The 16,868-nt window shown below is 43.5% G+C and overlaps 2 protein-coding genes across 2 annotated transcripts in view; both read right to left on the bottom strand.

The window, feature by feature from the left end:
• LOC139754107 (uncharacterized) overlaps window positions 1-3,473 on the bottom strand; it is a 4,085-nt gene extending 612 nt beyond the window's left edge. The window contains exons 1-2 of the mRNA XM_071671192.1: window positions 3,323-3,473; window positions 1-1,349 (exon numbers count right to left, since the gene is read on the bottom strand). The exon at window positions 1-1,349 is cut by the window's left edge and continues 612 nt beyond it. Of these exons, the coding sequence (XP_071527293.1) occupies window positions 1-1,349; window positions 3,323-3,334 (1,361 nt within the window). The 5' untranslated portion in view covers window positions 3,335-3,473. The remainder of the gene's footprint in view (window positions 1,350-3,322) is intronic.
• Window positions 3,474-15,268: 11,795 nt separating this feature from the next.
• On the bottom strand, window positions 15,269-16,590 carry LOC139753961 (uncharacterized). Its single transcript, XM_071670921.1, has 2 exons — window positions 16,480-16,590; window positions 15,269-15,996 (listed from the first exon to the last, which is right to left on the bottom strand). Exons 1-2 carry the CDS (start codon window positions 16,489-16,491, stop codon window positions 15,430-15,432), a joined length of 579 nt encoding a protein of 192 aa, XP_071527022.1. The 5' UTR covers window positions 16,492-16,590; the 3' UTR covers window positions 15,269-15,429.
• Between the last annotated feature and the right edge of the window lie 278 nt (window positions 16,591-16,868).

Below are 16,868 nucleotides of genomic sequence, written 5' to 3'. Positions count from 1 at the left end.
GCAGCAGTTGAGACAACCTGGAAGGCTGCCTTCGTAATTCCTGCGTCAGACGCTGAAGTGTCGACAATATGCTCAGCCTTTAAAGTTGGAAAAAGTTGAGGGACTGGTACTGGTACAACCTGGATGTCTGCGTTCGTAATGCCTGCGTCAGACGCTGAAGTGTCGACAATAGGCGCAGCCTTTAAAGTTGGAAAAAGTTGAGGGACTTGTATTGGAACAACCTGGATGTCTACGTTCGTAATCCCTGCGTCAGACGCTGAAGTGTCGACAATAGGCTCAGCCTTTAAAGTTGGAAAAAGTTGAGGGACTTGTACTGGAACAACCTGGAAGTCTGTCTTCGTAATGCCTGCGTCAGACGCTACTGTGTCGACAACAGGCTTAGGCTTTGAGGTCGGAAAAAGTTCAGAGACTTCAATTGTCCTAAAAAATGCATTGCCATCCGTTGCTCCCAGGCTTGGTTGGACTTCTACAGGTTCTATGGAAACCGTTTGAACAAAGTTACCATCACTTTCGGGAAGTGGTGCTACATTAGCACTTCCATCAAGAGTACTCTCGGCAGTGTAGGAAATTTCGCTATTTAAGGCAATAGCTTCCTCTTCCTCACCAAGCTCGGGGGCTTGCTTTACGTCGACATCTTCAGCAGCAAATTTCTCTTCAGGTTCAGATTGATCTGTGAAAAGAACTGTTGCATCATCATCAATTCTGGCAACTTCTACTGTTTCTACAACAACAGGTGTCTCTTCATCAGTCACTAGAGCAGGTTCCTCATCTCCACTGGAATAAGTATCAGCAATTACTCCAAGCGTTGTAGCGGTCTCAATTTCGTCATCGACACCCTCCGACAATGCAGCCTCTCCTGATTCAACAGCTGCCTTCAGGACCACTTCATCGTCTGGGGCAGCAGCAGCAGCAACAGCAGCAGAGTTATACGCTTCCAAGAAGTCTTGTTTGGCGGAAAAGACTTCGGGCGTATCCCTAACGGGCTCGGGGGCGTCTAAGGCACCAGGGCCTACGGGGAGGTTATTGCTTTTCACTTGGAAGCCATCGAAGCCAGCTGTGTATTGAACATGGACAGGTTTGTTGTCAGCGTCAATGTAAGAGTAAGCACCAGCCACGTTGCCGAGGGCATCGCGGACCTCATTCTTGACTTGGCCAGGATGAGAAAAACCGTAGTTAACTTGGCCTAGCTCATCCTGGGCGTGATGGCGGGAGATGTACGTGACAGGAGGAAACCCGGCGACAGCCACGTGGGCAGATTCTGGTGATGTGGGCACGGCCGCTACGGTGCCCGGGTAGGGAGCTACGTATGAAGGCGCAGCGCTAGCGGCGCCCACGAAAACCAAAAGAACCTACGGAGGAAAAAAAAAAGTTCTATAATCATCATACGTACATGAACTTGGCCAATAGAATACACATTTCAGTAAAAATCAGTGCCCGTCCTGATACCTACCTTACGATCAATTTGTAGCTTAATGAAAGACACTAATATACCACACACAACTAAAAAAGTAATTAAAACTAGACTTGCACGACGCCTTTAAAGCACCGTAGCAGAACCAATACTAGTTCAATTTGGGACATAAGCACGCATTATGGTACGGCCAACAAGGTTGTCTCTTGGGTGACGGATAAGCACACTGCAACAATCGTAGTCAAACCATTTCTTTGAAGCACTGCGTGTAGCCTACTCTGCATCGTAAAGTGTAGCTTTATAGCATAATTTGCCAAATCGAGATTTGTGTTTAGATATTGACATATCCAAGACAGTCCTGTGATAATTCGTATAGATTCCATTCTGTACTTTTAACACATTTATTGCATTAGTAAATAGCGTTTGGTTTTGTTCCGCCTCCGAGACGTTAGAAACAGTAGATTAAAAAAAAAAATAATAGTTTGTGCTCTCGAATATAAACTTCGTGATGATCTTCGCCTTATTTGCGGCAGATGTGATCCTACAAGTGCTCATCAGTGAGTTGTCCGCCTGTTTTTGTCATAATAAAGGTCTGATTTCTGCCTTTCCCACGATTCATAATCATCTTTACGGCAAATACAGCGTTTTAACACTAGCCACTACCAATTGAAATGTTATCAGATTATACATGTATGGCGACGAGCACTTTAAACTCGGATTAAAACTTCTTCAAAACCTTAAACTTCATTGTAAAAATAAAGGAGGGAGGGGGGAATTGTATTGTTTTCACATACATATATGGTGCGCGCGGGATCGCTGAGGCTGAGGTCACTCACTCATCACCCCACTGACTAGGGCGGATACAAGGTCAGCCAACACCTACCGTCGGACCTACCGCCTCTCACCTCGGATACTGGGATGTCCAGAGGAGGTAGGGTGGGGTAGAAGGTAGCACGGGCAGTGTCCTAAGTTTCAGATGAAATGTAGAGGACACTGCAATACAGAACATGGTTCAGGAACTGAACAAAGTGGGTAATATGACCCCTACGACTCGGGGGGAGCAGGTGTTGAGCAGGGAGGTTATAGTTATCTGGAGCATTTGCCTCGGGCGCTCTGTTGGCTGGTGGAGTTATCTCTAAGGGAATGTACTAGGCGGCCAGACCGGAGGACATTGATATTCATGGCAACGTCGCAAGGATGCTATGTTGGAACCAGTTACATAAATCATAAATAAAAGGTAAAAACCTCACAATACTGACATTTCTTTAAGGAAAAGGATTTATATTCTTCAGTGCTCAGGTACTAATTGATTGATTTCATAACAACAATAAAGTTAGAGAAATATTAACAGCGAGGTCGAAATATGTTAAAGATCCCAGTTCATGAATTGCAGTTAACCGCGAGAGAAATCCGAAATCACGAGAGGTGTCACCTCTTGCCCAATTGTGATCGAAGATAGTATAGTCTTGGTTCACAGCTGCACCTTCTTGCAGCCTTGGATGATCCTGAAATTTCGCAAATTCTTTGTAATTTTACGGTGACGCTCGTAAAGTTTCTCCAGAGGTATTCGACGCAAAATAACCAAACCTAAAAAGTCGATGAATCAGAACCATGAATCATGTTAATGCTGATGCAAATACAAGTGTATATGTATAGATTTACTCCGAATCTTACTTCGCGACAAATAACTCCTTACACCACGCCTCCACCGACCCACTTTTTTTTTATATAACGATTTCCTAGTGACACCTGCGCATCGCCAACCTACCTCACATTCGTACACTTTCACTAACACTGTATTGCAGTATGCACTCAAAGCTTGGCAGGTGTTTTTTTTTTTTCATACAAACAACACCATCCCTTCTAACTGTTCACCGAGTCGGAACACAAAGAAAGTTCAGAGACACTCACCAGGTACCTCATCCCTGCACGGCGTGAACCTCCTGCCTGCTAGCTGCTCGCTGTCCCTTTCTTATATAAACTTCACCTGCTCGCTCTCCTGGTGGTGCCAGGTATTCTGTTCCCCATTTTTTGGAAGAGTGCAGCACATTATGTTCTGCCAATAAAGATTACCGAATGTTGAACATGCTCGAGGTATGTGTTTACTAAGCATGTTTGATCACACGTTGATGATGAATATTCTACATCACAGGAATGAATACGATGTAGGAAAAATCCAGCAATTGAGATTTGTTTTGCAAAACTGCGTAATTACTCAGCAAAGGTGGGAACGACGACAGAGCTGACTTAAGGATTCAGATACAAATTACATAATTACTTTAGGACCAATTTCTTTGAGAATCCTGGTGTGTCACCCACGACCTTTCGAAAGGCTCCTGCAGCCCAAGGCTGCGCTACTTCTGGTAGCAAGGAAATGTAAACTCCTTCGGAGTGGGGCTCTTTAACAAAGACTGGACTGCTGATGATACTGCCATTCTAAAGGTGACTTTTCACTCAGGGTGCAATCTCGAGTAGGCGGAGCCCGGTAGCACACACCTACAAGTTTAGGTCTCTACTCGGTGCATGTTTTTCCAATATATCTCCATTGATTAGGCTGAATGGTGCATATTATTGTTTGCTGATAATATATGAAATACCTTATCAATTTCCCGGATGTGGTCACCAAAATGACTCTTTTTGTACTGATAACCCAAGATTCTTCTAATATGATTCTCCTAAACTTCCCGCTCCTTCCTTGCTAGACTATAGTTCCATGGAGGTCTTCCTGATTCCCTCTCCCCCTCTTTTGTTTTCTTCTTTTTAGTACGCGAACTTGCTTTCCTTAACTATCATCCAATAACCTTTTCAAACTCCTAGAACATTTTGATCCCCATGGAATCTTTAACAGTCTACCGGTTCACCAATATCTGCAAGTAGTTTTGGGTCATCTCGAAGCATTCTAACGTTTTTATTGTTCTCTCCTCTGGTACATCATCATAGACCGGAAACACCACAGGTCACAAGACTGATCCTAGTAGCACTCCACTAGTGACGTCCTTCCACGATGAACGCCGCAACGTAATTGCTGTCCTCGGCACTTTTTATGTAACTCCTAGTCGATCTTTCAACCCCACCACTTCCCCATCCTTGTGATTCACTCTGCTTTCCAAATGTAATGGCTTATTTCTCGGCACAGTGTCAAATGATATTCGAACTCCAAATGATTGCAATCCTTCCATCCCTCTCTCATTTGATTTTGGTAACTTTGTTAGAAGTCTACCAATATCATCTAAACCGTCCAGAATTAAAAAAGCTGCTGTAATCAAGATGTTATGACACATATCGCCTTACTCTGTATTATCGTACAAACTCTACTAGCCATTGGCACCACTCTTTAGTTCGTATGATCATCTCGATCTTGTACTGTATATTGACAGGAAGGGAGTCTGCACATATGCAGTCTCTCTGAACTACCACAGTTTACGGCGGACCCCGAATAAGATCTCTAATGGCTCAGCCATGTTTGTAAACAATGAGTGCTTATTCATGTGTATGTATCGGTGCTTATATGTCTATATTTACCTGAAATCTTATACACTCACTTAGCTCGGTGTGCAGATAATCGTTTTCAAAAGAAATCAATATGACCCATGAAGATGAGAGCGTGTTTTCATAAGTGGGAATGTACAAAAGATTCTGTAGAGCGAATACCTAATATTGCTCAGTCGAATACTCTATACTGATACTGTTTTTATCACTACTGGTAACTGTAAGCGTTATGATCATTGCAGGAAGCAAGGTATAAGTGGTGCATCTGGGGCATGTGGGGCGGTGGTGTTCCGCAACAGGAGAGAGAGAGAGAGATTGGCTGGCTGACCATACTGTCCTTCCCACACAACAAGAGGAAGGACGCTCAACTGGACGGCCTCGCCCTCTCTGTCGTATCAGAACTGCTCACGTCTACATAATGTATAGATAGTGAATGACGTAATAAGGTGAGCTACAATTCTCATTTTTATGACTGCGTTTGTAGATGGTATATATATATATATATATATATATATATATATATATATATATATATATATATATATATATATATATATATATATATATACATTATCAGTTTTCCAAATCAAGAATATCTCATAATTTACTAAATTATTAGGTGATAATAAGTAAGACTCAAGCACAATGGAAAATTGCTTGGGCAGAAAGATAGGTAAAAATTAAGTGGTAATCTGTTACTGTTGAGTATTCATATAACGTACTTGTCTGATATGAACAAGAATTTCGAAAAAAAGATTTTTAGTTTTCATTAAATAGCAGCAGTCATGATGTTTCCTACTCAAGTGTACGAGGCAGAAATACACAAGCAGACCACTTTGTGATCAGCGTACCACCACCAACACAATATCAGTTCTTAAGGATCAAGTCAAAGGTTAGTCCATCATACCCAAGGGTCGTACAGTCGTGCTCAACGATAGTACCGTCGTGCTCAAGGGTCGTAACGTCGTGCTGAAGGATCGAACCGTCGTGCTCAAGGATCGAACCGTTGTGCTCAAGGATCGAACCGTTGTGCTCAAGGATCGAACCGTTGTGTTCAAGAAGCTAAAGCTCTCTCTTTGTTATCACACAGACCGTCACGATGTTCAATTTGTCCCTGAAAATGTCTACTAATTCTATTTGTCACACATTGAGCTCTGGAAGTTTATGTCATGACCATTATTTCCTTTATTTCGTTCTAATGGGGATTAAAAGTGCACATGTGACGTATGAAAAAACCTGTGGACTCTGAAAATGGTTTGGCGGGTCAAGTCAGCATCAGTGACTCACTCGACTCCCGGAGGGGCTTAAAAAGGGCGTTAGCCGACTCCCAAGACGCGTGGGAGGCTGATGCGATGCAGAGAGTGCACATGGTACCAAAGTCCTCACAGAGTGGATTAATATGTGGAAAAAATATTGCAAACAGTTCAGGTTAAGAAATCTCATATATATATGTATCATATGAGCTGACGATTCACGTTAGGTCTCATGCATAAGATTCGTATCTCAGATAATTCTTGCAGCCTAGGATAAAGTACATACGTGATAGTGTAGGCTTTAGTATTCCAAAGGTATTGCCAACGCTTCGGCAAATATCACACACGAAACAGCTAAGAACGTAACGAAAGACTGATCACTGGTGTTCAGATGCAGCTAACTGCTTGTGTATAGGATATGCATTATGTACTGACTCACATGGCAGACTTCGACGTAATGCCGACAGGAAAAAGCAGCTTAGATGTTTCGAAAGTAATTTGAAAACGACTTTTTTCGTGCGTAAGAGTCATACCGTTGTGCTCAAGGTCCGTGCCTTAAGTGCTCAAGAGCCGCACCATCTTTCTCGGTGGGGTTAGATATTAGTTATCTTACGTTGGCCTCACGAGCTTGTCTTCTACATTGGCCTCACGAGCTCCTTGCTATCCTATATACTTCAAGGGTTCCTGGCGTAGCGCTAGGCGTGGACATCTTAGCGTGTGATGTGCTTTCTTTAAAACTGGTCTTAAGCAGCCTTGAGGTTGAGGCGCTCTGTTGACGCGAGCGTCTGGGTGTCCCTCCCCACATCTCCTCCCCTAGTCCCCTTTCCCTAGGCAAAACCCGTTCCCCCGGAGCTCATCGTGACCTGCATGGAAAGTGCCCCTTATTGCGCATGACCACATTATATATAGATACAGAATTACGAAGGTCATCGATAATGTAATAAGATCGTGTCACGATAATCCTCAGAAGTAATGCACTGTATGTGTCATACGATAATAAGGACGATAAATCCTACGTCGAATCTATGGCAAGAGCGTAAAAAATGTCTATTACAATGTAAGATAAGCATGAGGGAAAAATGTAGTGCTGGAAAGTCATGATAAGGAGGAATGATTTATGTAAGGTCGCCCATGTCATCGATATTGTCAAGGTGTACGAAGAATAAAGAGAGGGATATCCTCAGCGAGCGGTCTCGGTTGTCCATGAAGTCTGTCTGGTCGACCACACCCACAGGACATGCAGGCAGGGCGCGAGCACCCTTAACAAGCACCTGCTCCTGACTCTACCTACCCACTGGTGTCACTTGTCTCAACGCTTGAAACCTCCTCCAAGCAAACGTCTGTGGTGAATCTTAGCCATACTTCAATGTTAAACGCTCCTTCTATGAGCTTGTAACATAAAGGTTGTGATCTCAAACGCATTCCTCTCCTTTTACATTTATTTTTTTTTTCTCCGAGGGATATTGCGGATGTGGTTCATGGCCCAGGTCTTTTTTTTTTAGGGGGCAGGCACGAGATCCTGAACATTGATTGCGTCAACGAACGGTACAGCCCAGCAGGCGGGAGGGCCGGGCGGCCGAACCTGTGACGAGCGGTTATTTCAGTCTTAGTCTGACGGCGGCCATTTGTGTAAGAAGCTTCATTGATCTAGGTATCAAGAATGTAAGAAGCTTCATTGATCTAGGTATCAAGAATGTAAGAAGCTTCATTGATCTAGGTATCAAGAATGTAAGAAGCTTCATTGATCTAGGTATCAAGAATGTAAGAAGCTTCATTGATCTAGATATCAAAAATGTAAGAAGCTTCGTTGATCTAGGTATCAAGAATATAAGAAGCTTCATTGATCTAGATATCAAGAATGTAAGAAGCTTCATTGATTTAGATGCAAAGAAATGAAATCTTTTGTATCGTAGAACATTTTGGAGCCAGCTACGGAAGAAAATGAAATGAACGGATGAAAATGAAGGTAGATTTATGAATTTAATCATATTTTGTTTCTGGGTAAATTCCATTTCTAATCCGTTACAGAGAGTATAAGAGGGTACATCTTTTTTTTTCTGCGAGTAACTTGCGTGTGTAATATACTGTTCCTGTGGTCGTCCCTCTTGCCGTACTGAAGTGGTGATAAAATATTTCTCCTTTTCTTCCAGAGTTGGTATTTGAGAACAGCTTGAAAGATTGAGGAATAAGTTAGAAAAAGGATAACGGCTGATCAGTCTCGATGACGGTGGAATGTTTTCCCTCCTCTTCTTTAGCGAGATAGCGTCAGGAACCAACAAACAATGGCCTCACTGGCACACATCCACTCTCTGGATATCTTTATTATGTTAGATGAGACGGCACATGCAACAGCTGAGTTTATACTGTGAACCGACTTGCCACAACCAGGATTCGAACTTAGGCGCTCGACCCTAGGGGCTCATGAATGCGTCATGGTCAGGAACGCTAACCATAGCACCATGGAGGACCATTCTACCTAAACTACTTCAGATAAAACAGGGTCGAAAAATACATAATGATGACGTTAAACTTACATATATCTGGCTCAGGTTAGGGTGTGTGTGTGTGTGTGTGTGTGTGTGTGCGGCGCGAGCATAAATAGAATTGAAAACAGGGTACATGAACACAAGGTTGAGAAGGGGTAACTCAAGTGTACAACTCTCTCTCTGTAGCACACGAATAGTGATCACAAAGACAACCAACTGGGTGCGAACCCACAGACTTGCTAGTTCGTATTTACCTGTACTTACATATAAACACACACAGATTGACAAGAGGAGCATAAAGATTATATAGTTAAAAGCGGCTGGGTTAGTGGTTAAGGAACATTAGGCACTTGGCCAAAAGTATACAATGTACCACGTAGAAAATATCAGGAACAGGGTCATTAAAAGACACTAGTCTTAATAGCATTTGATCCTCAATTACAACCGTCTCCTAGCTCTCATATAGGAAACATGCTGAACACATCCATCCGTACGTCCGTACAAAAGGTGAGGGATCGGTTATACACCCCCTCTGTCATCCCCCTGGTGACGGTCGTGCAAACTGATCCTTGAAACACGCAGGCCCACTGTACATGCAGTAATCACCTCTCGTCATTAATGTGTTCGTTAAGCAATCTTCTACCTCGCTTCATATCTCTGCGTAGTTCATCTGCGCTGTTTTTCGTTTTTGTTTTCAAGTTTCCACCTTAGAGAAATGCGTGACTCCCATTGGTCTTAGAGTTTCCAGTTCATCAGTGGTGCAAGTGTGTCTAATATAAAGAGTGATAGCTCAGTGTGACAGACTTATGATGTCTACTAGTTGTCAGGGAAGATGTGAAAGGGACAATTAAGGTTTCTGTGCCCTGCGCGAGAGGAGATAACTAAGGTAAGGCAGTTTAAAGAGTCTGTTATTAGCGGCACAGTTGCGATGATTCAGTCAGAGTGAAGGGTCGAATGCTTTAGTGTCAAACCTATTCCTTTTACTGAAACTGCTTGGGTACATTGTGGCATAATCTGAGTTGTATCACCTACAGTATGCAGAGCTAAAAGCTCGCCAATGATAACGAAGGGATAAACAATTTCTTCCACATTAAAGGCCGAATTTGAGAACAACAAAAGTCCCTAAAAAGGTCATAACCTTCGTTATGCTTGACTTAAAGGCCAGGGAAAGTGAACAGGATAAGGAGAAAGGCTGAAGATAAAGTACTATGGCAGTCCATGAAACTGGCCTTGTGAATGGCAGAGCACATAGAAAGAAGACGAGTAGCAATCCAAGGCACCAAAGGAGAGGTTCTTGGTGTAAAAAGGAGACAGTTTACCGCTCATTGTGGAGAGGAAGCCAGTGTGGGTCGAGAGCTTACCTTTCAGGTTGGTGCATGGGGGCGGCGGCCTCAAACTACAGCAACGTCGCAAGCATCCTCTGGCGGAGGCGGCCTCTTAGGCTGCCTCGAACGCAGCTTTGTCTGACACCACTTCCTCAGTGTCTGTCACGGGGGCTGGAGCCTCATGAAGAAGTACCTGTAGATATCAAACGACGTTAGCGTGAAACACTACCAAGGCAACTGAGGTTACCAGGTTCAATTATGGTTGCGATTTAAAGGGGTACAGTGAGAAGGAAGCAATTACCTGATAATGATAGGATAGTCATATTCTAATTTGGAATAGCGCTCATTAATTTTCTTAGAGGAGTAAATCTGTCTAGGGTTTGTGTTGAAATCATAGGGCAATTATACGTGCCATAAAAGCGATAAAGAATGTTACTTACTCTTTCTTCAAGGATTTAAAAAATGATGTGATCATAAGAATACATATTACACGAAGTGGTGCCTTAGGGCAGTGAAATAAGTAGCTGAAAATTCTGTCTTTAAAAACCCGAGACACTGACTTAATTGATCGATAATGCAGTTCCTTGACTAAGCCCGAGTGTTCGTTACCCTTCTGCTTTTGTATCTGGTAATATTCTTCTGCCCATGGCACTCCCATAAACCTCTCTACGCCTGCAGTCTTCAGCTTCACAAAAACCCGTCGCTCCAGTGAGCAAAAAATAAAAGATGCTTATAATAGTTCTAGGCTCCAGGACTAGTCCTGTACCAAGACCCCGTTGCTGCTTTTTACGCGCGTCTTCTCTGGGGTTCCCCCTAATCTGTCGGCGCCTCCTGGACTTGACTTCGTCTGGATTAAAAAAAAGAAAGCCTTTTTTTTTGCCCATCGTATTTACTAGATAAAGCTATCTTAAACATGTAGTATAATTACGAAGAATGTTGTTTCAGTCACTTCGGTAGACGGTTGTGGGTGGTGCTGGTATGCGAGGGAATTGTGGTGTGGTACGTTACATGGACAGAGATGGTATGACTATATCACCAGTCATAGCACAGTAACAGTTGCTCGCAACATTTGTATATGTAAATGAATAACACTACGTCTCCGTCTTAGCTTTGATCAGCTGCGGGTCTGAACATCAACCAGGTTTTTACTTAGCTTCCCATCAAGCACAGGATCAGACCATTGTCGTGTGTGGCCGCTAGACCTTAATAGACGGAGAACGTAATATTACTGGCATTTGCCACTGCTTCCGTATGTTCCCTCGACCATCAGCTATCACAATGTGTGGGGAGAGATCGAAGGAGCTTCGAGAGGAAGTATAACAGACTTAGTCGTCGACGTAATAGCAATACTGACAGTATTCTAAGAGTACACTGTCTGAGATTGGCATTGCGAACGCCCCCTTTGGTCACTGGAGGGGAAGAGAGTTCGAAAACCCGTTGCAGCATCACATGCGGCCTGAGAAGTTAGTGGAGAACGGGCCACACCTGAATGATTTAATTGTTACCCGCATTAGCAGACCTCTCAAAGAGTGTCTGCTGATTTTTGGTGAAAAACGCAGCTTGTGTGGAGCAAATGTCGTTCCCTTTTCGTAATGATGACAACTCATTGAAATATCATATACAAATATACGCAATATATTAGACAATTTTCAAACTTCCCAGGATAAACAATGGCTAGAAACAAAGACGCTGGTGCTTTACTATTAAAGTTCATTTTATGTATGAAATAGTTTAAGAAAATGACTGTAGGATCAATTTAGAGGTCCCCACACGCAGACCTCAAAAGTATCAGACAGTGTAACCAGTTAAAAGACTATCACAGAATCTACTCTAGTGCTGTACTAAGTCTAACGGCTTAAGGAAACACAGGCTTTACAGTTGCATTCGCTAGAGAGACCAGTACAGTAGGGCTGCAGGACATATTCTTCCCAGTACAGCTGTATTGTAACTAATAATCTAGCATGAAACTTCACGCCATCCAAATCTAGTGACTCAGACAAGCAACTGACGATATAAAACGGCAAATATCATTCACACCACCAGAGAGCAGCACTCACGCACACGCTGATTCATTCACACCACAGTATCACACTGGTGGATAGGTCGATGGCCGTAGAACCCAATAAACGACAACAACTACACTGGCGACACAGAGTTCTCGCCAAGGTCTTCAAAGAGACACACGCGCACATCCCTCACGCGGATTTCTTCACGTATCCAGGCCTGAGCTTCGAACCCTCGCAGACAGCTGGCACGCCGCTGCACCAAGCGGACTCCTCTGGGTATCGAGTAACGTTGACTGCAAGTCAACCTCTAGCTAGTTACAGACACGTCTGACGAAACAGGGGTTGAGTTGATAAGTAGAGACTCTCCTACGGCTGCGGACCTCCTGATGGAACCCCGTAGCTGCTGAGGGTCTCTGCCATTCAAATCTTCTCTTGCGGATATTTTTCGGACACTTTCTCTCTCACTGGAAACTCTCTTCTTATTCCGCTGTCGTGGAGGGGCCTACGGATCCTACGGAGAAAGTAAGGTCTGTATTCGCTCCGAAGCGCCCCGAGTGCTATGCACCTCGCTCAGAGCGTGTTTGTGTGTACATTAGGGGGTCAGCAGCAGCCTACCGAGTCACTGAGGAATTCTGTGATCGTGCAGAAGCACCTTCAGCTGAGGGTTGTAGGAGAGTGAGATTTTTTGAATGGAAGATCTTCATAAATCTTCCGAAATCAGAAAAACTCGTGTCGGGGTTGGAGGGCTCACGCTTTCCTAACCCTGACCCCCGCTCGTACCTGTTTTTTTTTTTTCTTTACATTTCTGTTTCAAGAAGACGACGAAGAGGTGGTGGGACAGGGGAATCGATAGTTTGATATGGAAGGAAAGACTAGAATGTATATAGGTAAATAATGTAAGTTTTTTTTTTTTTTTAACACACGTGGGTGATTTTTGTTGAAGCTTGTTGGTGGGATCTTATTTATACACCTCCCGATAGACTGGGGGTGCGTGACTGTATTTGCGTCGTATCATTTAGCTAAAGGTCGTTCACTGTGTACATCGTTGGATGATTGGAGCCTCCTGAGTGCTTCGAAGCTTCGAGGCTACCAAGGGTGTTAGTTTCATGTTTGTACTGTTGTCGAGATCTCTGATATTGATATATATAGTTTGTATTATCGTTATCTTTAAGTCTCGGCCATACATTCTGGGCTGCTTGTTCTCTTAGTTGTGAACCGTCTGTTTTAAACTTTAATTTCTCGTACTTGTTCTACGGTAGACATTTTTCATTTGTGACGCATCGTTCAGCCTTACTTCGAATCCCTCTGTAACTTCAGTATGCGTGATTTGGATGCGAGGGACAGTGGTATTAGGTAATAAGCTAGGTTAGGTAGTAATCACCCCTTGACTAGGCTTTAAAATTTTTCGTTTTCTAAAAGGTGTCAGAATTTATAACTTTATTATCATAACTAAAGATTAAGTAAAGATATCTTACATACCAATGTCTTTATCAGACAATAACAAGCTGATGATATCGTCAAAAACTCTTTTATGAGTTTTCTTTGAATCCATGATTAATGTAGACACAATGTCTAAAAGTCTTCGAGTATCGGAGATATTGGTAAATTTCAGTATTTTGAGGGTGGACTGAGGGAAACATGTCTTGTTGTCCTCTCGCTGTGGCGCTCGTCTCCTGCGGTAGAAGAAATTCATACGTCTACCCTTGGAAGCCATTGGTGCTGTCTGCTGTATATTGGTAGTAGTTTAAGCCAAGATGAACAGCTGGGTTATCTGTGACCCAGCTGCCCGGTTCGGGACTCAAACTTGCACAGTAATGCTATCCACATCACCATGAATCCTCACATTGATATGAGCTTGATGTATCATTTTTACTACACGTCTTCGAATCCTACGCTTATAATAGTGTCTTCCGCTGGGGAAGAGCGAGTGAGTTTGATACTTCGACGTTGTAGAGAATCCTGACAATACGCGTATAAAACATCGTTGAAATAGCTAGTAAATTTTGAATAGTCATTCGTGGCTGTTATATAACGATACAGTCTCTAGACCGTGTCTGGGGCCAACGTAGTTCTTTGATTACAGTTCCAGCAGTACCATCCAAGAACTGTTTATTCTTATAGAATTACTCTGAATCTTTTGTACACATAGACAATAGATGGCGTTAGTATCGTAACACTGGCTTGGTATCATAACACTAAAAACGGGAAATCTTCGGTATCAGAGAAAGTATAAGGTTTTTCTTGGTTTACCAATGATTTTTAATCTTTTCTATGTTTGATATTTTCCTACCTCGTTATCCCTCATTGTCAAAACCCTCCCTACTTTAGCGAAACCTGACGACATCTTTTTAAACGTGATTTAAAGTGGAGTTTGATGATACAAAAGATATTTCCTCGTACGTCTAGGATATGATTTGATGTGATCTGTTGATTTTTATGTCTCACAATAGTCACGGGCCTAAAGTTTTATACTTTTTACCTGAATAAATCCACTCGTATATCAGCCTTTCACCATCAAACCTTATTTAACCTTATAATCTTTCAGTTATCAATCCTCTCAATTTTTCTCTTCCATCACCTCCTTCTCTTCCCCTAGCTCCTTCTCCTCCTCCTCCTCCTTCGTCGCGTGCGTAGCTATCCCCATACAAGCAATGGTTGCAGTACACAAGGGTCTGAAAGATGGTGCGTTTACAGCGAGGATTTTGCCATACATATAAAAGTATCTATTCTGAGAAAGCCAGCAAATCAGGCGCTTTTAAAGTAGACATAAGAACTTTTAAGAAACATATCGTATTGGTAGTAAACTTTTTACCATAAATGTATTGCATTTATGAACTTACGATTTACAGTAAATATTGTGAAGTTCTGAGGAGAGATGGTGTTTGGTTATCGTGAGTTTGCGGTGATCATGTTACACTCATGCTCTTTCAGTACACAGGAACGTATCGGAACTTACACCTACCAAATGCTGATAATCTCATGTGAGGATAGATACAGGAGATGAGTGGGGATCAGGGCTTGAGTAACGAAAACTTCGAAGGCTCTTGGCCTGATAAGAGATGGTACACAGGGCTTGGGAGTGGGTTAGTACTAATAAGGATAAAGGATATCAAACACTACATTTTTTGAAGCCACAAGGATGAGTGTCGTGTGTGTGAGAGATGAATCAAGAACTAGTTAAGTACAGTGGGAACATACATGCATCATATATTCATGTTTAATAAGATACCTCACGTACGATGGACCACTTTATAGTAACATAGATATCAAACACCTGATAGGAATGAGACACTTCAAACATGCTCTTAAAATCTTTAATAAATTTTTTGATGACTTCCATTTAAAGGTTTCTGTAGATTAAGCAATACATAAACGATGGAATCACTGGACATGGTGATTATGTTGCGGTATCCACACAGTGTTATAGACAGAAGCAGAGGGCGGCAAGCTAGACGAGGCCTAGTCATCGGACTTGACTACTGGGAAGAAGGGAAATCCATGATAGCCGTAGGTACCGGGAAAGCCATAGGTACCGGGAAAGCCGTAGGTGCCGGGAAAACCGTAGATGCCGGGGAAACCATAGGCACCGGGAAAGCTGTAGGGAGTGGGGACGCCCTTAGCATCGGGAAAGCTGTAGGTAATGGGGACGCCCTTAGCACCGGGGACGCCAAGACTGTAGGTCAGAGGGGTTCCAGGGATGTGTGGTGCACCAGGGAGTACCACAGCCCCACCAAACACTGGGGATGCACCGACCACAGGGGCGTGGATGCCGTAGGCGCCGTATGGTGGGGTGTTGGTGTAGAGGGGAGACAGCTTGCCGTCGATGGTGGAGAGGAGGCCGGTGTAGGTGGAGATCTTCCCGTCTAGGTCGAAGTCAGGGGCAGCCTCGGCGGCGGCGGCAGCGGCTTTGAAAGCGGCACTGTGTTCAACCTTGGCAGCGGTGACCTCGCTGGTTTCTTTAGCGGGGCTTGTGACTTCATGTGGAAGGGCAGCCACGCAGGAGACGCCCACCAGTGCAAGGAGTACCTGGAGACACCACAAAACCTTCATATGAAGAGAGATCTTGCCACACTGTACTTTTTACAAGCCTGGACCTCCGCAGAGAAAGCAGTTGCAGCTCAGTCATTTTTGGACATCAGTGGAGTGTATGGCATCCATACGATTCTCTTGTCATTGTAACAAAGGTTATTTATAATGGGTGACGAAACGCTCGATAGGAATATCGAGTTTAAGGGGGGAAGAATGGCGGTCAGCCTGATCTGTCATCGCTCCAAAGATGTTCAAAAATTACAGTCGTGGAGCTTACTCCACGACTCAGCCCATGATTCATACAAGTTCAAACAAACCACAAGAGTTGCACGTGTACTTACCATTAAATCAAGATACTTTAGACATGTCAATGAATGACTAACAAATGCACGCAACACAGACATTTTATCATCCTGCAACATCAGACCGCAACACTAACATTAGGAAGACAATGTTTACATGATACAAGCGAATACTTACAAGAACCTTCATGTCTGCTGCCGGTGTGTGAACGAAAGCAAAGATGGCAGGACGCCGGTAGGCTTATATACCCGGCGGGACTCGGGCTTCGCGACACCGACACGTCTCCAAATTACGGGGGATCTATGGCCAACATATTGCCCGCGAGGTACACCCATACCCAGCTATAGCTTGCTAGCGGATCCTAACACGCGTCACGGTCGGACATATCTATCGGCTTATGTTGGATGGCGTCGAAAATTATTATTGTGAAGGGGGAATAATTTTGGGAAGAAGACATCAGACGCGGGTGACCTCGGATCAAGGGCGTGGTCTCAAGGCTTAGTGCAGGTGTCGTCAGTAAGGCCTGGTGCAGAGGGAGAGCATCGCGTGAGTGCCTTTGTTAACAT

Source organism: Panulirus ornatus, chromosome 16 (genome assembly GCF_036320965.1).
Source record: "Panulirus ornatus isolate Po-2019 chromosome 16, ASM3632096v1, whole genome shotgun sequence".
NCBI lineage: Eukaryota > Metazoa > Arthropoda > Malacostraca > Decapoda > Palinuridae > Panulirus > Panulirus ornatus.
This window is presented reverse-complemented; position numbering and strand designations above follow the sequence as displayed.